The following is a 24018-nucleotide window of genomic DNA, read 5'->3' on the forward strand; positions in this document are numbered from 1 at the left end:
TTAAGACTCAGTTTTGTTCCCCTTTTGAAATTTGAAAAGTTCTGTGCGTGTCAAAAGGTTGCATTAGTGGTTATTTTGTACATCCCCCCCCCCCCCCCCCCCAAACAAGAAGCAAGATTATCCATGTGTTTTATAAGCCCTGATGCATAATTGTAGTTGTAGTCTACCACAAAACATGTATCTCCCAGAGTAACCAGGAATAAAAACTGCTTTTCATAAAATGCCATTAGACCAATTTTAAGATTATTTTATTTGAATTGCTGATTTTTAAAGCTAACTTCAGTTAATTCAAAAGTTCTAAAACAAAAGTTTTTGTTTGTTTCTTTTCAAAGATCATCGGCACTCCTCACACCACATCCACCACCCTCTGTCCACACACCTGCTCTCTGATGGGCGCAAGAAGAAAAACTCCAAGAAGAAGGGCAGTGGGGGGGGCAAGAAGAAGCCAAGGGCCTCCTCCCCGGGGGGCAGTGCTCCCACTATTGAGGAAGGGGAAGAGGGGGAGGATGAAGAGATAGAGGATCCCTGCAGCCCCCAGGAGGAAGTCTTCACCGCCCCCACCACTTCCCAGGACGTGCAGGTATACTGATGTAGTAAAGTTAACTAATGCGGCATTGAAACACAGTGGTCCTGGATTCTGAGGTGCACATCTGTAATGACAGCAAGATGGGGGTCCTTTCTGTTAGGTCTAGAGCTTCAACTGCTTTAACCTGTCTACTGGTCTGAGCATTTGTGGTCTACGTTACTTCCCCACCTGGATGTCAGCACCTGCTTGCAGTGGACACTCAGTCTGAATAATAATAAATAATTGGTTCATGCTGCTCTTAAGGTGATTTTTTAGTATCACTCTATGGTCCCTAAAGTTTTTGAAGTTATTAATGTGGGAACCACTGCAATCAATAAATATATTTAAATGAGAATTTTTTCCACTTATCTACACACCATACTCCACACTGTTAAGGGGAAAAAGTCTTTATTGAGAAAAAAATGGTATATTAAAAATACAAAACTGAAAGATCATAATTTGATAAGTCTCCACCCCCCTGAATTAATACTTGGTGGAAGCACCTTTGGCAGAAATTACAGCTCTGAGTCTGTTGGGATAGGTCTCTACCAACTTTGCACACCTAGATTTGGCAATATTTGACCATTCTTCTTTACAAAACTGTTCAAGCTCTGTCAAGTTCCTTGGGGAGCGTTGATGGACAGCAATCTTCAAGTAATGCTACAAATTTTCGATTGGATATAGGTCGGGGCTCTGACTGGGCCACTCAAGGACATTTACCTTTTTGTTCCTTAGCCACTCCAGTGTAGATTTGGCTGTGAGCTTTGGGTCGTTGTCATACTGAAAGGTGAACTTCCATCCCAGTTTCAGCTTTCTTGCAGAGGGCAGAAGGTTTTCCTCAAGGACTTCTCTGTACTTTGCTCTATTCATTTTCCCTTCTATCCTGACAAGTGCCCCAGTCCCTGCCGATGAGAAACATCCCCATAACATGATGCTGCCACCACCATGCTTCACAGTAGGGATGGTGTTCTTTGGGTCATGCGCTTTGTTGGGTTTGTGCCAAAGATAACGCTTTGAATTTAGGCCAAAAAGTTCCATTTTAGTTTCGTCAGACCACAAAACTTTTTGCCACATGGCTACAGAATCTCCTGAGTGTTTTTTTGCATACTTCAAACAGTATTCAAGGTGGTCTTTCTTGAGTAAAATACAGGCCAGATTTGTGGAGTGCTTGGGATATTGTTATCACATGCACACTTTGACCAGTCTTGGCCATAAAAGTCTGTAGCTCTTGCAAAGTTGCCATTGACCTCTTGGTAGCCTCTCTGATCAGTCTCGTTGCTTGGTCATCCAGTTTGGAGGGACGGTCTGATCTAGGCAGGGTCTTGGTGGTGCCATACACCTTCCACTTCTTAATAATCGTTTTGACCGTGCTCCAAGGGATATTCAAGGCCTTTGATATTTTTTTTTATACCCATCCCCTGATCTGTGCCTTTCAACAACTTTGTCCCGGAGTTCTTTTCAAAGCTCCTTGGTGCTCATGGTTGAGACTTTGCTTTGAAATGCACTACCCCGCAGAGGGGAACCTACAGGAACTGCTGAATTTATCCTGAAATCATGTGAATCACTACAATTTAACACAGGTGGAGGCCACTTAAGGCGAAGGCGATTGGTTACACCTGAGCTAATTTAGGATTGCTATTACAAGGGGGGTGGACACTTATCCAACCAAGCTATTTCAGTTTTTATTTAATTGATTTTCTACAAATTTCTAGAGTATTTTTTTCACGTGGAAGTTGTGGGGTAGGATGTGTAGATCAATTAAAAAAAAAAAACCGATTTTAATGCATTTTAATTCCAGGCTATATAAGGCAACAAAAGGTGAACGTTTTGAAAGGGGGTGTAGACTTTCTATAGGCACTGTGTGTATGTATGTATGTATGTATGTATGTATGTATGTATGTATGTATGTATGTGTGTCTATATATATATATATATATATATATATATATATATATATATACACAGTACTGTGCAAAAGTTTTAGGCAGGTGTGAAAAAATGCTGTAAAGTAAGAATGCTTTCAAAAATAGACATGTTAATAGATTATATTTATCAATTAACTAAATGCAAAGTGAGTGAACAGAAGAAAAATCTAAATCAAATCCATATTTGGTGTGACCACCCTTGTGTAAATAAATTCTGCATAGGCTTTAATTTACCATTACACTACACTTGTTCGCAAATCCATTTGTTTTTAAAAACAAACCAAAAAAAAAGTCCTTTTATCTATTAATTTATCAACATAAATTAACCAATCCAAAATGTAAATAGAGTGACAGCCCTAATATCTAGCTATATATATATATATATATATATATATATACAGTGCCTTGCGAAAGTATTCGGCCCCCTTGAACTTTGCGACCTTTTGCCACATTTCAGGCTTCAAACATAAAGATATGAAACTGTAATTTTTTGTGAAGAATCAACAACAAGTGGGACACAATCATGAAGTGGAACAAAATTTATTGGATATTTCAAACCTTTTTAACAAATAAAAAACTGAACAATTGGGCGTGCAAAATTATTCAGCCCCCTTAAGTTAATACTTTGTAGCGCCACCTTTTGCTGCGATTACAGCTGTAAGTCGCTTGGGGTATGTCTCTATCAGTTTTGCACATCGAGAGACTGAAATTTTTGCCCATTCCTCCTTGCAAAACAGCTCGAGCTCAGTGAGGTTGGATGGAGAGCATTTGTGAACAGCAGTTTTCAGTTCTTTCCACAGATTCTCGATTGGATTCAGGTCTGGACTTTGACTTGGCCATTCTAACACCTGGATATGTTTATTTGTGAACCATTCCATTGTAGATTTTGCTTTATGTTTTGGATCATTGTCTTGTTGGAAGACAAATCTCCGTCCCAGTCTCAGGTCTTTTGCAGACTCCATCAGGTTTTCTTCCAGAATGGTCCTGTATTTGGCTCCATCCATCTTCCCATCAATTTTAACCATCTTCCCTGTCCCTGCTGAAGAAAAGCAGGCCCAAACCATGATGCTGCCACCACCATGTTTGACAGTGGGGATGGTGTGTTCAGGGTGATGAGCTGTGTTGCTTTTACGCCAAACATAACGTTTTGCATTGTTGCCAAAAAGTTCGATTTTGGTTTCATCTGACCAGAGGACCTTCTTCCACATGTTTGGTGTGTCTCCCAGGTGGCTTGTGGCAAACTGTAAACGACACTTTTTATGGATATCTTTAAGAAATGGCTTTCTTCTTGCCACTCTTCCATAAAGGCCAGATTTGTGCAGTATACGACTGATTGTTGTCCTATGGACAGAGTCTCCCACCTCAGCTGTAGATCTCTGCAGTTCATCCAGAGTGATCATGGGCCTCTTGGCTGCATCTCTGATCAGTCTTCTCCTTGTATGAGCTGAAAGTTTAGAGGGACGGCCAGGTCTTGGTAGATTTGCAGTGGTCTGATACTCCTTCCATTTCAATATTATCGCTTGCACAGTGCTCCTTGGGATGTTTAAAGCTTGGGAAATCTTTTTGTATCCAAATCCGGCTTTAAACTTCTCCACAACAGTATCTCGGACCTGCCTGGTGTGTTCCTTGTTCTTCATGATGCTCTCTGCGCTTTAAACAGACCTCTGAGACTATCACAGTGCAGGTGCATTTATACGGAGACTTGATTACACACAGGTGGATTCTATTTATCATCATTAGTCATTTAGGTCAACATTGGATCATTCAGAGATCCTCACTGAACTTCTGGAGAGAGTTTGCTGCACTGAAAGTAAAGGGGCTGAATAATTTTGCACGCCCAATTTTTCAGTTTTTTATTTGTTAAAAAAGTTTGAAATATCCAATAAATTTTGTTCCACTTCATGATTGTGCCCCACTTGTTGTTGATTCTTCACAAAAAATTACAGTTTCATATCTTTATGTTTGAAGCCTGAAATGTGGCAAAAGGTCGCAAAGTTCAAGGGGGCCGAATACTTTCGCAAGGCACTGTATATATATATATATATATATATATATATATATATATATATGAGAGAGAGCAAGTAGGAAAGTATTTAGTTGTGTATTTTTTTCTGTGTAGTTCTTTGTTTCGAATGATGATACTGAGGACTCGGACTCCGCACCCTTGAAGGGAGTCAGCAGGACGCCACCCAGGAAGCTGGAGATTGTGCCAACCTCTGCCCTCGATGCAAACGAGAAGACCAAGAATGCTGCTGACACAGAGTGAGTACTGCCACTGCACTGAGCCTGGGATCACCTCTCTGTCATTTGGAGCACTGCGCTTTGGAAAGCAACCTGTCTAAACCATGCAACCCCACATACAAATTCACTTCACCCTGGACTCGGAAGAAACCTGGCCACCAGTATAAACCTTGCAGCTCACTCCAACCAGTTCCAGGTTTAACTGTCACTCTCCCACAGGTTGACACCAGCTAAGCCAATAATTTTATTTATAAAGAGACTACACACGCTTTAGACCATAGTTTCTGAGTTTCATCACCAAAGAAAAAGTATGAATTAAGTATCTGATAATCCTGTTTCGCCCAGTTTCATAGACCCTGATTTAGCACAAATCTTGGACTACCTAATGTTACCGAAGGTAAGGTAGTCCAAGAGTAGTGCTAATCTGGGTCTGTGAAACCAGACATATTTCTAAACCCCCTATGTGCAAGTATTAAATATAAATATGCAAGTGTAGTGATGGTGTAATTCTTTTTGGAAGAAAACAACTGAAAAATCTTTCAGGCATGACATCAAATAATCTCTTCAGTTTCTTTGTGTGCTGTGGAGGAGCGTGAGCGTATCTACAGGGTTACTATTTTAGCGTCTTATCTCAATTAAATGGAGCAGCATTATGAAGTCACTTGTGAATGTTTAAATACCCCCCCCCCCCCCCCCCCCCCCGAGTTTATTGAAATGAACCAATATAACCGTCTTCCTTTAACTCCAGATTAATCTGCAATGACATTTCAATTAAGGTGAATTCTGTAAATTCCATGTTCAACTTCCCTGAGCTGTTCCCCTTACCGACCACTCCGTTCTGTTCTCGCCAGCACTGTCACCATTAACGTTGAAGAGTACTGCAAGTGGTTTCAAATGTAATTTTATTTCTGTTCTGTTTTTGACATTTCCCTTGACTAGTCTAAGGTGTTTGCAATAATTGACAGGTTCTAGGTTATGGTGCTCCAGTTGTTAAGTTACCATTTTGTTTTAAAATCTGCCTTTAAGTCTGTCTGGAGAACCGTAAATGTATTGGACTGAACAATCAAATCGTGTGACAACGTGACCTTTCAACTTCAGCAGCCCTACCTACAGTACTCTGCATTTTGTATTGACAGTGGGAGAACATGAGGCTGGGCTTAAAGGGTTGATGTGAATGAAATGAGGACAGCTGCTCAGTTCAGGCACTAAGGGTTCTCTAGACAGGCTCAAAACAAGTTAAAAACCAGCCAGGTGAAGGATAAATAAAGAAAGGATAAGTACTCAAAGATTGCAAACACTGAAAAATAAAAGGGGGGGAAAAAGAAGCAATTGAAATTGCATTTAAAGCTAATTGCTGTCCAACACTGTCACCAAGCACCCTTTTAAATGAGCACGAAAACACCTCAGGTTGGTTTTATCAACTTATTTGACTTTTATTAGGGCATTGTACTGTACTACGGAATCCCCCTCCTGGATTTTGCCAAGCATCTATTTTGTGGTGTATTGTCTGGATAACCAACATTGGTGGCTGAAGCAAGCCTGGGTGATTCCCCAGTACTGTAAAATGTGTGGCTTATCCCTAAGTGGGAACAGCTCAATCAAACTTACTCCTTAGTAAGATCTTAGACTAACATTTGTTTTTTAACAATGTCTTCATGAAGATTTAATTGCTACTTTTAAGTCCATATCTTAAGTCTGCATGTTCTGGTTGATTGACATGGGCTGCACAATTAGAGGGTTGCTCCTATTGCAGTGTTGGGTCTGTCTTGGCCATGCAAAAAGTTTGCACGTTTGACAGCAATCCTGGCAATGGGCTGACGTTATTTCTTTATTTTGTAGTGAGCAAAAAAACAAACAGTGATTTTTATTTTTAGAAAACTTTGTCATGGCCAGAGAGTTCTAGTGTCTGAAACAGTCAGACATTACAGCAGTGTGACCATTAAATGGGGCAGTTAAAGTGGTACTGATGTGTAGAAAATAGCAATGTTGTTTTAAGCTAGGACGAGGCGAATAAAAATAAAAACAGGCTGCTTCCCCCAGATTCAGCAAAGAAAGAAAATCACAGATTTTAAAACATACAGTACCTTAAGATCAACGATGTGGCATGGATTGCTTGAACCAGCAATTGCCACTTAAGTGGTTTGGTTGCTTCTGTTTATATTGAGCTTTTTTTTTGTATTCCTTATTATGAAAATAAAGTCACATAAACAAACCTGTCAGACACACTCCTCTGCAGTTTTTGTGAGGACTCAAAACCACTTGAGTTTTGATTATAGTGTAGAATCAGATATTGGTGAAAACCCATAAAAAATCAGTTGAAGATAGTGATCCGGTCTGCTGGACAAAAGCTTGGATTACTAATGTATTAAAAGAGCAACATAGAGGGTGGTTATAAAATCATGACTTGCTATAAGGAATACATTATTTGCATAATATTTACATTAGAAATGGTCTCACTGTTTCAGGGGAAGGTGGTGTGGGGGGTTAAATTACTGGTGCCCACCCCTAGTAGTCATTTTTATGCTGCCTTATTACAGAAATTCTAATTTATAGTATTCCTTAAAGATATACTTGATGGAACTGAATGTTTTTGTCATTTACAGTAAAGCACTTGGCAGTATTTGCTTCATTGATGATTAAATAAATATAATGGTAAGTAAGAAGTTAAGAAAGTGAATGAAAGCTAATGTTGTCAGGCCTTGCTGTTCTGGCACAGTTTTTGAGAAGGTGGAGGGCAGTTGGAATAGCCAACTGACTGAATGTTGCACAGGGGCTGACCCGGGCTGTGGGGATGACCTCCAGGGCCTGACGACAGGGTGATTACAGGTTCAGAGCTTCTCTCCCTAGCAGTGCCTGTCTGAGCCTCCTGTATTTATTCTGCACAGGGAGAATGATGCTACAGCAGAGAGAGCAGGAGGCAGCAGCAGCATCCCCGGAACATCCGCGCATCCCACAGAGGGCAGCATCCCTCCCAGCCGCCCCCACTCCAAAACCCAGCCAGCCCTCCGCAACTACAACCTGCGAGAGCGCCGGCGCATCGGCAGCATGACCGCCGTGGAGGATGCCATGTACCAGAAGGTCCCCACGGACGAGAGCGAGGCTCAGACCCTGGGGACTGCTGACCTTGACGGCATGAAAAGTGAGTATGATGCCTCCAGTGGGGTGTGAGAACTGAAGTGGACTGAGTTTATTCAAGGTTGAAGGAGAGCAAGATAGTGTGTGTGAGTGTTTAGATGTGAAATGGGTTTATAGGAAATATTGAGCAACAGCAGTGAATGCTCCTGGTTGCAGTGATGGCTCTGGCAAAGTGTTTGTTTTTTTATATTTATTTTTTTATTTTTTAAGATCTCCATTGAATGCACAAGGGAGATACAGACAGTCAGTCCTAAGGTTAGTTTATGTGTTGTATCCGAGAAAAGATTCTGTACTGTAATGTTTAGCAGTTGTAGTTGCAGAACATTGATGCAAGTGGGTTAAAATTAAGAAACTATACAGGCAGGCAGGGTTTCCTTTATAAACTAAAGGGATCAAATTTGTAGGATAAATTGGATTGTAACTGATTAACCACTAAAGCTGAATTACCAAATGCATTATGCTCTCTTTTGAAGAATATTGAAATTATTCCTCAAGAACAGCTATAACATACATATTGTTCAATGGTGACCATTAAGTTCCCACTAACCCTGTATTAATTACAGTAGGGATGTTAATACAAATTTTACCATATAATAAAATGTACTGTTCATATACATAGTAGTATGTGTGCAGTTTTAAAGTAATGTATTTTTCTTCGACACATTAATGTTGAATTGCATTAGATGAAAAATAGATTGAATTTTTTTTTCAGTAACTGTTTTTGTACAGGAACATTTTATAGTAAATCAGCTTTCTCCATTGGTTCACTGTTCACTTATAACAGAGTTTCATCCTTGCTACTTTTGGTTACTTACAATTTTTCAGTCTGAAGAGCCCTCACATATAATATGTAGCTTACACGTTGTTTTTATTTTCAGCATTTACAGCAACAAGGATCTTATTACATTAGGTTTCATTAGTGAAAATGTAATTTAAAAAATTGTTTTGGGGGTGCGTAGACATACCAGACTATGTACAGTTCCCCACAAAGCTCTGGCAGTCCTAACCTGAACAACCACTCCAGGCTCTACAGTAGCGCTGTCCAACAGATTGCCCTTGAGTAGCATGTAGAGCTAAAGTGGCATGTAGTAAGATTCAGCAACCTCTTGCAAAAAAGTGATTTACTATTTTTAATTATAAACTTATTTTTCAGTCATTATCCCTCTTGTAGATAACGCTAGTTCTCAATTATTTTGAACACATCGTCAAGGCACGTCTCCTTGGATAAAGGCGTCTGCCAAATAAAGAATAAAAAATATCTTCACCCACCAAAACAATATAAACAGTATTTTAATATAACTTCTGTAAACTGTGTTTGTATATTTAAGTACATGTACAGTACCTGATAAATAACTGAGCATTTCACAGAAATAGTTTATTGTTCTCTTTGGCAGAGAATAATTTCATGTACTGTATACCTTACCTGCAGTTTGGCACTGGTCTATGGAAAATCTTCAAGTGGGTTGCAATTACCAGTAAAACACTGTTGAAAGAAATTACAGATACTGGTAGAGATTAAAAAAGGGAGTGAGTCTGTGGTAGTAGGGAATAAGCAGAGGGGCGCTCTCCTTCAGTCAGTTACCAACCTTGTCTGAGTCCAGAGGCAGCATCTCTTATGCAGTGCAGGTATCAAGCCATGTGGTGCAGGTATGCTTTCAGTTTGGAGATTGAATTGATGCATCTGCTGTATTTTGTAATGGATGCTTGTGTGTGTGTGTGTGTGTGTGTGTGTGTGTGTGTGTGTGTGTGTGTGTGTGTGTGTGTGTGTGTGTGTGTGTGTGTGTGTGTGTGTATGCAGGGCTTGAAACATTCACTAGCCCTGCACTCAGTCCTGTGTTTCAGAACTACCTTCAGTTAAATATATTATTTTAATGATCAGAGCCAGGAGATTGATAAACAAATGTGTGCCTCCATTATAACTGCATGAACAACTCCTGTTTGTAAACCTTAAGATGAGAGTAATGTGTTCCTGCTGTGGTTAGTGCAATCAGTTCAGAGCAGACTTACCAGGGGCCTGATTGTTCACACTTTTGGCACCTAGTCATTACAGTAATATACCTAAAAAAGGTAAGCTGTGAAACCCGGGACTGGTTACAGTTTCAAGCTTTGTATGTGTGCTCAGTGTGGATTAGGAAAACGAACAAAAAGATGTCATGACTTTACAAAGCCATTTTTCGTACATTTAATTACTAAACCAAGTAAAATCAATAAAATGCCCTCTGCATCTACTGCACCAAGGCTTGAATGTAGTGGAAATGAGCGATTCCCTAAACTTAGAGGGACTATCGGGAGATATCCATTCTCCACGTTGCTTCTCACAGACACACTGTTCGTTGAGCTGGTTCCCTCTCCCCTTCCTCGCAGGTCACCGCTTTGAGGATGTCCCAGGCTTCCGAAGGCACCTGGTTAGGAAGAGCACTAAAGGTCAGGTTATCCACATCAGCAAGGACCACAAGGAGCCCACAGCCCGGGCCAAGAAGAATGACCGCACCCCACACGAGGTAGGGACAGAGGGAAGTGTGCTTGTGTGGAGTGTGGATTCATTTGAGTTCAGCAAACTAAAAAAACAAAAAAATACATTCAAGTTTGGGATTTTTACATTTTTAGAGTATCTAGAGATTGTACCCTTAATATTATATTGTACATGAAAGTAATGTAAAAATTGAAATATGTTTTTAAATGGTGACCAAATGTTTTCAGAATCACTTCAAATGTTGTCTTCTTTAGGTACTTGTTACAAATCATTTAAAGATGTACAGAACAGCTTAAAAGAGCTGCTTAGTTACAGTATAATTGATTGATTTAAATATTACTGGTATTGATTGAAAGGTTTATTATATCTGATATACAACTTGATCATAGGCCACATTCCAGAAACAATCTTTATTATTGTAATTAAACATTTGTATCACAAGTTTCATATGGTATAAAAGCTAAAATTGCCCAGGTAAGGATTTTATCCTGCTAAATTAAGTGAAACATCTGGGTCTATTTTAGTGTTATAAACTACGTACTGCTGCCTTTGAAACCTAATAATCCGGCTGCTGTTTCCTCATCAGGGTTGGTTTATTGATGCCCTTATTAAAATTACAAAATTTATACCGTGTGAATATGTTCATGTTAGAGCTGGTTTAGGAGTGATCAGCTTCTGTTTCAGATGATTTTAAATAGACCCGCATTATGAATGTGTTCAATTCAAGTGTATACTAGGGACATGCTGTACCTGGCTAACAAAACATCTATTATTTTTATTCAATTTACAAATATCACATTCCCTATCTCTGCTGGTATCCGCGCCCCAGCCTCTGCACACACACACAATCACACATACATGCATACATACATAAATACAGCACAAGGTTGATCTCAATTAAAAATGAATGAATTTCTTTCTTTCACAAAAAAACTGTTTTGGTAACGTGACACCCTGGATGACAAGGTCTCTATCAGCGGCTAATGTTTTATTAAAACACAAAGCCATTAAAAGCAGGTAATCAGACTAGGCCTGTTTGTTGGGAGCTAGCTCCCTCTTCACTGGGGAACTGGGGGTTGGAGGCAAGCCGCTGTCTTCTTTCTACCTAGCACCATCCAGCATGGTCCTGCTGGACTTCACTGGGGGTCTCTCCCAGCACCAGAAGGTGAGACTCGGACCCTTTCTAGGCTGCCATAGGTTTGCAATTGACGCTTATTTGGCAGTCCTTTTTGAATTTATCATTAAAGAAGTTGTTTCAAATTAAATGTTCTTAATTTTAACTGCCCCCTTACCTTTTTTTATAATATATGTATCCATCCTTAGTGGTTCTTACTGCAATTAGTCAAATATTCTGTGTTGTGGTTTTTTTTTTTTTTTTTTGCCTCTGTTAAGGTGCTTTGACTAGGAGTTAAGGAACTGATTTTCAGTTCTACTTGCCTTATGTAATGTAGGCTAGATCTGCAGAATGTTCTTTATATTAATAAGCACCAGCAACATCTTTTTTGCCAGCAAAATTAAAGGAAACTTGTTTCCAAAGTGGCGAATTACTGGGTGCCGCTGGTTCTTGCTGTTATAAAGACACTGTATCCAGTTCCTGGATATGGGTCAGATCACTTTAATACCTTAACACAGATTTAGGGGGGGGGGGGGGGGACAAAGAAAATAAAATTTGAAGCTACTTAATAAAAACAAACATCATGATCGTTTAAGGGTTATTTACAATAAACCCCTTTAAGAAATCTCCCCCCACCCTCATTAGTTTGTGGGGAAAAACAACTCTCAAGTGGATTAAATGTAGATACAAATATAATTTCCAGTGGGTTCCGGTTGGATCTACCCTGTTTGCCTGATGCGCCGGGACAGAGGCTGTAGGAGGTTACGTGGTTTGCCCCCAGCAAGGTTGCAGGGAAGAGAGTCTGTGGCAGAGCTGACATTTGAAACGCTTTACTGAAACCATTATATACTGAATATACTGTCTCCTGATATTTTGAAAATAAAAACAAGACTCAAATTTTCCTGGTAATTGATTGCAAACTGACAACTTAAAAATGTGATTCTTCTATAGTGGACTGATGCACACTGAGGGACTATGCACCTTACCATGTGTACAATAACTTAACGTAATTGTTACTGTTTCCATATGTCAATGCTATGGACTCATTTACCCAGAATAGTTCATTTCTGTATTATCTGCAGGTTAGTAATGAAAATCAGCATATCTCCCCATGTTTCTACACTAGTCACACTAACTCCATTTTAGTATCCGGTACAATTTTACATATAAAAAACAAACAAAATGCATGATGGATTTGTGTAATACAAAGGGTAGTTTATTTTACCGGAATATGCCTGCATCCTAATTATAAGCCATGCAGACACTGGGACAAAGCAAAGGTTAAGCCTATTTTCATATTCATGATTCATATTTATAAATAGAACACACATGGCATCTGTTATTGAAAACAAAGGTTTTCTGATTGTCTTGTGTTAATTGAAATTGCTTGTCCTGTGTTTTCTCGCTCAGGTGTTTGTGGAGCTGAATGAGCTCATCCTTGATAAGAACCAGGAGATGCAGTGGCGAGAGACGGCGCGCTGGATCAAGTTTGAGGAGGATGTGGAGGAGGAGACGGACCGCTGGGGCAAACCCCACGTGGCCTCGCTCAGCTTCCGCAGCCTGCTGGAGCTCCGCAAGACCATTGCACAAGGTGAGGAACCGAGTGGGAGTTGCCTCAGTCTTTTAATAACATTCATCTTCATTTATAAGTAGGTGGCTTTTTTTTATACCATCCCTTTACCATTTTATGGAAAATATAACAAACTATGTTATGTTTTTCTTACTCATGCTAAATATGCTGGTTACCATGACATTGACCTCTGACCTAATGTGGGTGCCATATTGGTGTCATGTGACCTTTTTAAGTGTCTTATGTATCGACTGAATATGAATATTGAAATGATGTTTGGTACAAATTCTTTTGATTTTCTTAGGTAAGTGTCATTAACACTTTTGTCCAGAAAAAAAAACTTTTCACTGCTGCATTGGGTGTGTTGAGAGGTTAAAACATTTTACTTCATTTTTTACAAAAGATCGCTCTGATATGGCTTTCCCCTTAGATTATGCCCCCCAGGTATGATTTGTATTGGGAGTGCTCATCAGTGTTTTAAAGGCCCTCCCTCTTTCTGTGACATTACCTTCCCAGTGATCCGGAGTGAGAAGATGCACTTCTGTTGTAGTTTTAAACCTTGCCTTCAGTTTGTATGATTTCTGATTTCCCCTGTTGTTTGCTAAGGAAAGAAGAGGTGGGTTTTGGAGCAGACAAAACACAGATTCCTACTAAAGAAATAAAACTAACTTTAAGTGTAGGGGTCTCCAGTTCTGAAACGGTCAGTGGCTTAAATACATCTGCAAGCTTTTGAAAGTCCAAGTCCGGTGTATTAGGTTTTTTAGCAGGGGATTATTAGTGTATCCAATATATTGATTACATTCGTCCCATGCAAGGGAAAATACCAACTATGCACCCTGTTTTAGAAATGGTCTTCTATTATGGAGTCCATGTTTGTATACATAAGATTTATATTAAATCCTCTCTTTTTAACATTGAAAAGTTTGAATAGGCATGAGTTATTTCAGTACTGGGTTATTTCAGTACTGGTTCTAAATTTGTAGTGGTTTTATGCCTATTACTGAAGATATATATTTAAGAAGTTTATAGACTATAGTACCATTTGTGATATTATGCGTGATGTGTGCTGTATACTTGGTGTTGGAAGGATGAATTTTATTAATTTAAAAGAAAAAAAAGTGACCGCTCCCTACAGAGACATGATATTCCTAAACTGCTTGACATTCCAGTTCTGGTAGAGAACTTTGTGCTAGAGATCATAGTTGTAGAAAACATAATACAATAAATCAGATGGTGATCTTGGCATCAGTGATCATCAATTCAGCAAACCTCATCAGGCATAGTATCCCAAAGGTACTATAGTCTATAAACAGCGTAGGTTATGCTTGAGACTAGGGACCAGGCATTTCCATAGATGGAGGGGATAGAGATGAGAAATGAGTAGAGTAAAGTGGTAAGTTCAGTTTCCCACAGGAGCAGGTTCCTGACAGTGTTGTGTTGTGTCTCAGGTGCGGTCCTGCTGGATCTGGATCAGAAGTCCCTCCCCGGTATTGCTCACCAGGTGGTGGAGCAGATGATCATCTCGGACCAGATCAAAGCTGAGGACAGAGCCAATGTCCTGAGGGCACTGCTGTTAAAGCACAGGTGAGGAGGAGCACAAATGAGGGAGGTGTAGAGGACAAGGGAGAGGGCACCGGAACAAACATCTCAAACTCCTTAGGGACTAATAACAGAGCCACAAGGTCCCCAGTGGTGACTGAACCAGAACTCTCGCCTCCAAGGTTCAGTAGCTTAGGTTCCGTGGGTGAAAAGAGCTAATTGGCTAGACAGCAGGAAAAGAGGTCACTTATTTAATCTTCAATCCTCATGAGTTGGAATGTTGGTTCCAGTAGTGAGGTGACATTCTAATTGGGGAATTCTGGGGGAAAATGCATGATTGGACACTAATGTTCCAAAATGTCACTGTAATTGCAATTGGCAGCATGTGGTTACATATGTTTATTATTATTATTATATTATTAATTAAAGTTAATCAAAAACTGGAATGTTAGCAGGCTCAGATTCCTTTTTGGAGTGTAGTAGATGCAGTTGCATGGTTCAACATGGTTTTCCATATACGATTTATAGTTTAAAATACCCTTAAACAAAAAATCTTGATTTATATCAATAACACTTTTTTGTGTCTAATTGTAAAGCAGAAATCCTAAGAAGCTAATTGTTTTGTTGGTTTTCTTCCTGCCCCTGCAGCCACCCGAGCGATGAGAAGGAGTTCAGCTTCCCCAGGAACATCTCCACAGCCAGCCTGGGCTCCCTGTTGCCGCACCACCACAGCACCAACCACATCACGCAGGCCTCCGAGCCCTCCGTCAACGACCCACTCATGGGGGGCGGCAGCCCCAAGGCCGAGCATGATACCCGCATCCATATTGACAAACTGGAGGTCAGCACCGGCCACTCCTAAACTATTACACTTCACTGCTCAAATACTGGATGTTTCCTACCTTTTGATGTGCTATACAAACTGAATTGAGCAAGCGTACTGATTTTGAATCATGTGACCACAGCATTCATTTTATAACTCCAACTGTAAGAAATAATATAAATGGGTACCCCTTAATAACTACAAATATGAATATCAGTCACCCTTTTTACTGTAGCACTGGTCCCCCTCTTCCTGTGCTGAAAATGTTTTGGTCATTTTACTTGTTTTTATGATATTTTTATTCAGGGTATGAAGATTTTTCAACCTGTTCAAAAACATTTCTTCATGGAATATAACTTCCTGCACAGTAAATCACATGCCCTGACTGCAACTTGACCTTTTGGATTGAATCTGAGCTGCAGCACAGGAAGTATTTTAGCACTAGAAAGCAACAGCAAGTTGTACTTCTGTAGCGCTGATATAAAATATCTACTTAAGCCAAACTGAAGTATACAATACAAACAAATGAAGAAAAAGAGGACCAGTAGTAGTTTGGAATTGATTTTAAAGCCTTGGTTAACACTGTAATAATGTCTAATATATTTAACATAGGATAATTGTTGAGCCAAATGACAAAAATGTTTTTTGATTGAATTGCGTGTTTGACAAATTTACAAAACAGAAAATAAAGAAATCCAGCTAATCCAAACCTAAACCCTGGTTGAGGCTCTACTCAATGCTTTATTTCCGATTTATAAATCTATTGAAGTCTTTGCCCACCAGTTTGAAGACCTCAAGACAGATTTAAAAAATGCAGTTGTCTTTATTCCCCACTTTTCTTTATCTATGTTCAGTAGTAGATGACATGATAGACACTAGTCCTGGTGAGCAGACTGATGGGACTAACATTGCTCCATCCATTCCCTAAAATGCATGTTAGACCATTGTTATACAAAACAGGAGAAGTGCTGTATGAATGATAACAATGAAGCCTTCTCTGCAAGCTGACTGGTGGTGTTTCTTCTCCTGCAGAAGGATGCTGCTCCGTCGCTTGGGATACACAAGTCCAAGTCCAAGCATGAGCTGAAACTGCTGGAGAAGATCCCGGAGAATGCGGAAGCCACTGTCGTACTCGTTGGTAAGGATCTCCTGTCTAAATGTTCTTCATTGTACAGAACATTATTGTAGTACCTGTTGGACACAAAGAGTGATGTTGTACTCGTGTCCTTGACACTGTTCTCATGGCAGGGGTCAATAAATCACCGCCAGGGAAAACACTAGCTGGCTTAATCTGGAGTTGGGTTACAGTATTTAGATATGTTTCTGTTTATGATCATTACAAAAACCTGCCTAAACCACTAGTAAAAGGCTGCGAGATATCCCATCATTTCTATGCTTGCTTGTGATCCTCCCTGAATGAGTGTAGCACAATTTCTGAGGTCCCAGGTGTTGCAGAGGCAGTGTAAAGCAGGTACCTCCTGAATGCTAAGCATTTCTGTCCCGTCCTGTCCCCAGGCAGCGTAGAGTTCCTGGAGCAGCCCACCATGGCGTTTGTCCGGCTGCACGAAGCGGTGGAGCTGGAGTCTGTGCTGGAGGTGCCTGTCCCGGTCCGGTTCCTCTTCGTCCTGCTTGGGCCCAGCAGCACCAACATCGACTACCACGAGATTGGCCGCTCCATTTCCACACTCATGTCTGACAAAGTAAGAGGCCCCAGGGGCTGGAGAAGAGGGAATCTCTTTGTATGTATGTGTGTGTGTTTCTCTCTCTCCTTCCTTTCCCCCTCTCTTTGTATCACTTACTGTATCTTTATCCGTCTGTGTGTGTCTCTCTCTCCCTGTATCACTTGCTGTGTCTTTATCTGTGTGTGAGTGTTAGTTCAAGTTCAGATTAAGCTAGCATTGACACACCATTGTCAGCTCCACACATCTTCATTCTCTCCTACATTGCGAGAATTTTGAATAATGCTTACTGAGAGGTTAGCTCTATGGTTTATTAGGGTGCAAGATCTTTTTTGTATGTACATTTGTATTACAAAGAAGCAAGCAAACCCTTCTGGTTTTTCCTGGCAGCACTTCCACGAAGCAGCGTACTTGGCTGACGACCGGCAGGACCTCCTGAATGCCATCAACGAGTTCCTGGACTGCAGCATCGTGATCCCACCTTCTGAGGTGGGGGGAGAGGAGCTGCTGAGCTCCTTGGCGCGCTTCCAGAAGGAGATGCTGAAGAAGAGGGAGGAGCAGGATATCAAGCTGCTTGCCAAGGAGCCCAAGACCCCTGAGGATAAAGGTAACATCTTGTGGTTCTGTGCCCTTCTTTTTTATTTGTATTTATTTTTTTTGTTTGTTTGTTGTTGGCACAAAATACATCAACTATGTTTCACATTAAGTCAAAGTTTATTTAATTTCTTTAAAGTTTCATTATATCCGTATGAATATGCACAGCTGGGTTGGTGTGACTGATTATTGTTGTTTTGAAAGCCTGAATAAAAACAATAACGTGACAGACCTATTTAAGAAAAAAGCCTGAATAAAAACAATAACGTGACAGACCTATTTAAGAAAAAAGTTTAATACAGTTATTTAAATATTTATCTTTTTAATATCAAATGATTAGAAATAGCCGAGGTATAGACGTTTTGATTACATAACCTCATCTTAATTTAAAATCCAATACATTGGGCGATCTTAAAATACAGTGATTTTTTTTTTTTTTTTTTTAATATGCTTTTTTACTTGCAAGGTTATAAAAAAAAGTCTTTGAGAACAGCTGTGTGACATGAAAAGTACAATCTTTAAACTCAACGATCTTGTGTTTTGAATTCGGCAACATATCGAGTACTACTAGTACCATAGCCATTTATTAGCCCCTTCCTAATATATTGATTATATTTTACTCCGTTTCAAATGCAATAATAAAATGGTCCGTATGAAGCTTTATTTAACCAGATTTGTATTTTTCATGAAATGCTAAATACAAAATTGATAAAAAAATTATACGTTCAAACAAAAGTTATTTAATGTTATCTGAAGCCTTGCAGGAAGAGAGATGACAAAGGGAGGGAGGTGTCGCATTAAACTTAAAAATCTAGCTCTACGATTCATTTCAAATTGGGGAGTTTATTTTAAACGAAATATTTTTCAAACATATATAGTTTTAACAACATCTGAAAATCCCCAAAGTGCCCTATAGTGTGTTTTAGACTTGATCTGCTTTTTCTTGTGCTAATACAACAAACTCATTACAGGAATGACAAAAAGTGCGTAGAATGTATTGCAGCTCGTTTTGCACCTCTGTGTGGCTGTTGCCGAAAATTCCAGTAAAAATGTATTTGCACAGTAAATAAGTGTATCTGTTCTCCATCCCACAGTGGCCCTGCGGATCATCCAAGCGGTCGAGGGGGGTGATGATGACCCACTGCAGCGGACGGGCCGACCCTTCGGGGGGCTGATCCGCGACGCCCGCAGGAGGTACCCCAAGTACCTGAGCGACTTCAAAGACGCCCTCAACCCACAGTGCATGGCTGCCATCATCTTCATCTACTTCGCTGCCCTCTCCCCTGCCATCACCTTTGGAGGCCTGCTGGGTAAGCAACACACTCTGCTTGTGGGAATGCAAACTACTGGCTCAGCTACTCAAGTTACCTCGTTCAGTTGATGAATTCAATGTCTGTTCAGTTACTTGTTCTCAGTCTTGTCACTTTCCTGTTATTTTGCTACTTGTTTATGTATTCAGTTGTTTATTCAAGTTTTCTACCCATATCTTTTATCTAAGCTATTGATGTTTATTATCCCATTGTGATGGGGATGTAGGATAGGTGCCTGTATGACTGTTCTTAGGTAACTACATTTTGAAAAACACTCTAGCTGTGATCAAACTTTATATGGGAAATCTCAAATTTGGGTGGTTCATATTAAGCTTGAAAGGCATTTGCTTCCTGGTGTATGTTGCATCATTCTATGTCCTTACTTATTCCTCAAACGTCCCAATAGCAGAGTTCATGCTGTACCTCCAGTGTATATGCAGCACTGTCCCTGTAGTTTCCAGCTTGGTCAGGTGTCAGGGAGGCAGAGGGGTATACTCAGTGTCCCCATAGTGACCAGGCCTGTGTTTCCCAGGTGAGAAGACGGAGGGTCTGATGGGTGTGTCAGAACTCATCATCTCCACAGCGCTCCACGGCGTGGTGTTCTGCCTGCTCGGGGCCCAGCCCCTGCTTGTGGTTGGTTTCTCGGGGCCCCTGCTAGTCTTTGAAGAAGCTTTTTATTCTGTGAGTACCCTGTTCTGACTCTAAAGACTTGTTGGGTGGGGGTCAGTGATCAGGGGATCTTGCATATATATATAAAAAAAGTTTGTATTTATCAATTTAACAAGTACGACAACTTTAGGACTTAGATGTCTAGCTCGAGCTCTTATGAGTAAACCGCTTTAAATACCATCTGAACGATTGTAAACCTGATTTAATGGTAAAACATTAAACACCCAGACTGCCCATGCAGAGTAGCTGTAGGTTGTGCTGCAGTAGAATACTGTATCTCACGTGCCTGTCCGCCCCCTCTCAGTTCTGCAAAGCCAATGAAATGGAGTACCTGACGGGTCGGGTGTGGATCGGGTTCTGGCTCATCCTCATCGTACTCATCATGGTGGCGTTCGAGGGCAGTTTCCTGGTGCGCTATGTCTCACGCTTCACCCAGGAGATCTTTGCCTTCCTCATCTCTCTCATCTTCATCTACGAGACCTTCTCCAAGCTGGTTAAGGTGAGTTCAAAAATCAGGGAGTGTGTCTGGATATAGGGGCAAGCATGTCAACATTGCATTGCGCACAGGATTTCCTGTTTCGTGTTCGTGAAAGTTATGTATTATAGAGTACATTATTTAACAAATAGTGGTCTTATTGAGATGCTTTTTTGGCTTTTATTCAACTTAAATTACGTATTATAATTATATCACACCTTATCAGTGTATGAAATCAAGTAATTTGTTTAGCACAAACTGTTGAGAATATTAGAATCAATGGAGGCACCTAGCATTAGAATTTTAGGATTGAGACATAATTAAAAATAAAAATTAGGTTAGAAAAAAATAAGTGCAGAAGGGCTGGACGTTGTATTATATCTGCTCTGTGATCTGTTGTATACTAACCTCCTGCCCCCCCCCCCCCCCCCCCCCGCAGATATTCCAAGAGCACCCCCTGCAACCCTGCTCCCTGAACAACGGGACACTGAGTAACTGGACACAGCCTCTGATGAGCAATGTGTCCCTGGGGGCGGGCAACAGCAGCACCTCCACGGCAGGGAAGGAGATCGTGACGGGAAAGCCCAACACAGCCCTGCTCTCCCTCGTCCTCATGGCCGGGACTTTCTTCATCGCTTTCTACCTGCGCAAGTTCAAGAACAGCGCCTTCTTCCCTGGCAGAGTGCGTCTCAGGCTTGCCTGGTTTATCTCTTTCAACACTGATGACTGATTTCCCAGACCCTGATTTTAGAGCTAATTTTGGACCACTATACCTAAGATTACATTAGATCTATGCCTTCAAGAGACATGGAAAAGACTTTGCGTCGAAATGCTTGTTTCTTTTAGTATTTCTAGATTCAGCACTACCGAGTGCTTAATAGTTATGAGTGATATATTAGTGCTAATTGGGGTCTTTGAATCCAGCCTTTGATAACTTTACACACAGGATAATTAATTGAATAGTTTACTATACTGTATTTATAAAATGTCTATATAATAAACCTGAGAAATAATATAATAACACACAAATAAATAAGCCAAGAGGGCAGTGTTTAACATGCACATTTTCCAGTGTTTGCTGTTCACGTGTTTTGCAATGGCCTCATATGCTCTGTTTTTTTCTTGCAGATTCGAAGGTTAATTGGAGACTTTGGGGTGCCCATTGCCATTCTCATCATGGTGCTGGTGAACTACAGCATTACTGACACTTATATACAGGTCTGTGTGTGAAGGGCTTCATTTCTCACAAGTGCGGCTCTCCTTTATTTTTCTTTATTACTAAGAGAGGTTTGGAACTTGCTCATAATGAAAAGGCTTATAATGCACTAGTTTTTACTTGTTCAGTACCTGAATCTGTATGCCTGTTTCCCAGAGCTTCATGGTCCCTGTCACATGTTTGACAGTGTGCTATTTCTCTACTTGCAGAAATTGAGCGTGCCCAGTGGATTCTCGGTGACCAGCCCAGATTTGCGAGGCTGGGTGATTAACCCCTTCGGGGACAATAAGGAATTCCCCATCTGGATGATGGTGGCCAGCATCCTCCCTGCCATCCTGGTCTTCATCCTCATCTTCATGGAGACTCAGATCACATCGTGAGGCTCTTTTTTTTTCCCTCTGTTTTGTAACCTCAGTTTTTTCCGCTTTCTCTCTTATGCCTGCGCTCTGCCCTTCCCTGTTTGCCTGCGCTCTGCCTTTCAGTGTGTCACCTCTCCTTCCCCTCATATCTCCAGGCTCATCGTCACTAAGAAGGAGCGGATGCTAGTGAAGGGATCCGGGTTCCACCTGGACTTGCTCATCATTGTGGTCCTGGGTGGGGTTTGTGCCCTGTTTGGACTTCCCTGGATGGCCGCAGCCACTGTCCGCTCCGTCACACACGCCAATGCACTGACCGTCATGAGCAAGGCTGTAGCGCCCGGGGACAAACCCAAGATCCAGGAGGTCAAAGAGCAGAGAGTGACCGGGCTGCTGGTGGCTATCTTAGTAGGTAGGTCGTCTTTTCTTATTGATTTGACTGTGAAGTAGGAATTTCCTTAATGAAGTCAAAATAACAATTACCACTAGGGTTGTGCACTGGTAATCTTCTCTATCCTCCCCACTGACACTGTGACTGTTTGATATTTTCAATTTCTAATCATTAAGAAACTTACTGTTTCAGGAATTGGGGGTGAGTAGGGGGTGGAGGTGTTACTGATGCACACCACTATCACTCCCATAATTGTCATTTTTATACTGGCCTCAATATATAGATTGAACCTTGCTCATGTTTGCTCAGAGACTGTGGACCAAAGCAAAAATATACTGGCGACTACTAAATATACCAAATATCCATGAATGCAGAAACAGTAATAAGTGATGAATATAAAAATCAATTATTCTGCATTACAGTGGTAAAAATATAATTTACCACAATGAACCAGCATGCATTGGGACAGGAGGGCAATTGCGCTCATTTCCAGAACAAGGGTTTGTGCTATGAAAGTACGCTATTAAATAAAAAAAGACTACCACTTTGACCTTTCTTCCTGCCTGCCTGCCTGCTGCCCCCAGGTTTGTCCATTGTGATTGGTGATCTCCTGCGGCAGATCCCCCTGGCTGTCCTCTTCGGGATCTTTCTCTACATGGGGGTGACGTCTCTCAACGGCATCCAGCTGTACGAGCGCATGATGCTGCTGCTTATGCCCCCCAAATACCATCCCGACAAGACCTACGTCAGAAAGGTGAGGGCTGCATCGACTTCTACTTATAGCTATTTGGAGAATTTACCAAAGGCTACAAAGGCTGGTAATTGTCAGATATTAACCAGTCACTTTGCAATCCTCTGCAAGCTAAAGATAAAAAGTTTGGCTCTCTCCCAACCATTGATCAGTTTTAAAGGCAGCTCATCACACATTGTGGGATAACTGGTGTTTGAAAGTATTTGGATTACGTTTCTCTGTGTAACACATTGCACCAGGTACAGTTAAGGAAGCAGTAGCTCCTGGAGTTTACAAACTTTTCGTATAATTGTACTTTACTGCTCCAGGAGTATCTTGACTATTTCCTTAAACACGTCATAGCCCCAGAACAACTTGGATTAGCTTTCCAAAACTCGTATTAAAGGATGTGTTCATAGTAAAAATTAAAAAATAAAAAAATTATCTGAAATTGATTCTGCCCATTACAAAGCACAACAGTCTATTTTTTAAAATTTGAATTAATCTAACTGGTGACAGATAAATTGATTTTACAGTATACATGGAACATATCTGTTGTGTCATGGTGCCGCAGTCAAAAAGGGTCCCTTTTTTTTTTGGCTCCCAAGAGATGTGCAAGAGGTTAAAAATGAAAAGGGCCTTTTGTACTGCTGCACCCTGATGCATGCTGATTATCTTAAATGCATAATGTGAAATAAATTAAATTTACTGATCATTTTCTAATTAGATTAAAATGTCACTTTTGCTAGTAACACATATTATAATAATAATAATAATAATAATAATAATAATAATAATAATAATAATAATAATAATAATAATAATAATAATAATAAAAATAATAATAATAATAGATATGGAAAGAATCAATATTTCCAGGTCTTTGTTTCTTCATTACCTTTACTATAAATCCAAGTTCCCTGTTAGTTTAAAGTCGTTCATGTTACATGTTTCAATAGGATAGGTAACAGTCTTGCTGTCTCTCCCTGGCAGGTGCGCACTCTGCGGATGCACTTGTTCACGGGGCTGCAGCTGGTGTGCCTGGCAGTGCTCTGGGCAGTCATGTCCACAGTGGCCTCCTTGGCATTCCCCTTTGTTCTCATCATGACCGTCCCCCTCAAGATGTTCCTGCTGACCCGCATCTTCACCGAGCGCGAGATGAAATCTGTAAGTACAGTGGGAGAGGGGCTGTCCGTTAGTATCTTGTTCAATT

At 40.6% G+C, this 24018-nt stretch overlaps 1 protein-coding gene across 11 annotated transcripts in view; it reads left to right on the forward strand.

Moving 5' to 3' along the window:
- Window positions 1-24018, forward strand: part of slc4a2b (solute carrier family 4 member 2b) — a 99383-nt gene that overhangs the window by 71036 nt on the left and 4329 nt on the right. For all 11 annotated transcript variants that reach the window (XM_059017162.1, XM_033992501.3, XM_033992507.3 and 8 more), the window contains 19 exons: window positions 333-580; window positions 4610-4752; window positions 7617-7870; window positions 10231-10367; window positions 12864-13044; window positions 14472-14607; window positions 15211-15403; window positions 16418-16523; window positions 16901-17085; window positions 17455-17671; window positions 18753-18968; window positions 19501-19649; window positions 19942-20136; window positions 20552-20794; window positions 21241-21330; window positions 21538-21704; window positions 21843-22096; window positions 22660-22829; window positions 23799-23972. In XM_059017162.1, coding sequence (XP_058873145.1) covers window positions 333-580; window positions 4610-4752; window positions 7617-7870; window positions 10231-10367; window positions 12864-13044; window positions 14472-14607; window positions 15211-15403; window positions 16418-16523; window positions 16901-17085; window positions 17455-17671; window positions 18753-18968; window positions 19501-19649; window positions 19942-20136; window positions 20552-20794; window positions 21241-21330; window positions 21538-21704; window positions 21843-22096; window positions 22660-22829; window positions 23799-23972 — 3458 coding nt within the window. The remainder of the gene's footprint in view (window positions 1-332; window positions 581-4609; window positions 4753-7616; window positions 7871-10230; window positions 10368-12863; window positions 13045-14471; window positions 14608-15210; window positions 15404-16417; window positions 16524-16900; window positions 17086-17454; window positions 17672-18752; window positions 18969-19500; window positions 19650-19941; window positions 20137-20551; window positions 20795-21240; window positions 21331-21537; window positions 21705-21842; window positions 22097-22659; window positions 22830-23798; window positions 23973-24018) is intronic.

Source organism: Acipenser ruthenus, chromosome 3 (assembly GCF_902713425.1).
Source record: "Acipenser ruthenus chromosome 3, fAciRut3.2 maternal haplotype, whole genome shotgun sequence".
Lineage (NCBI taxonomy): Eukaryota > Metazoa > Chordata > Actinopteri > Acipenseriformes > Acipenseridae > Acipenser > Acipenser ruthenus.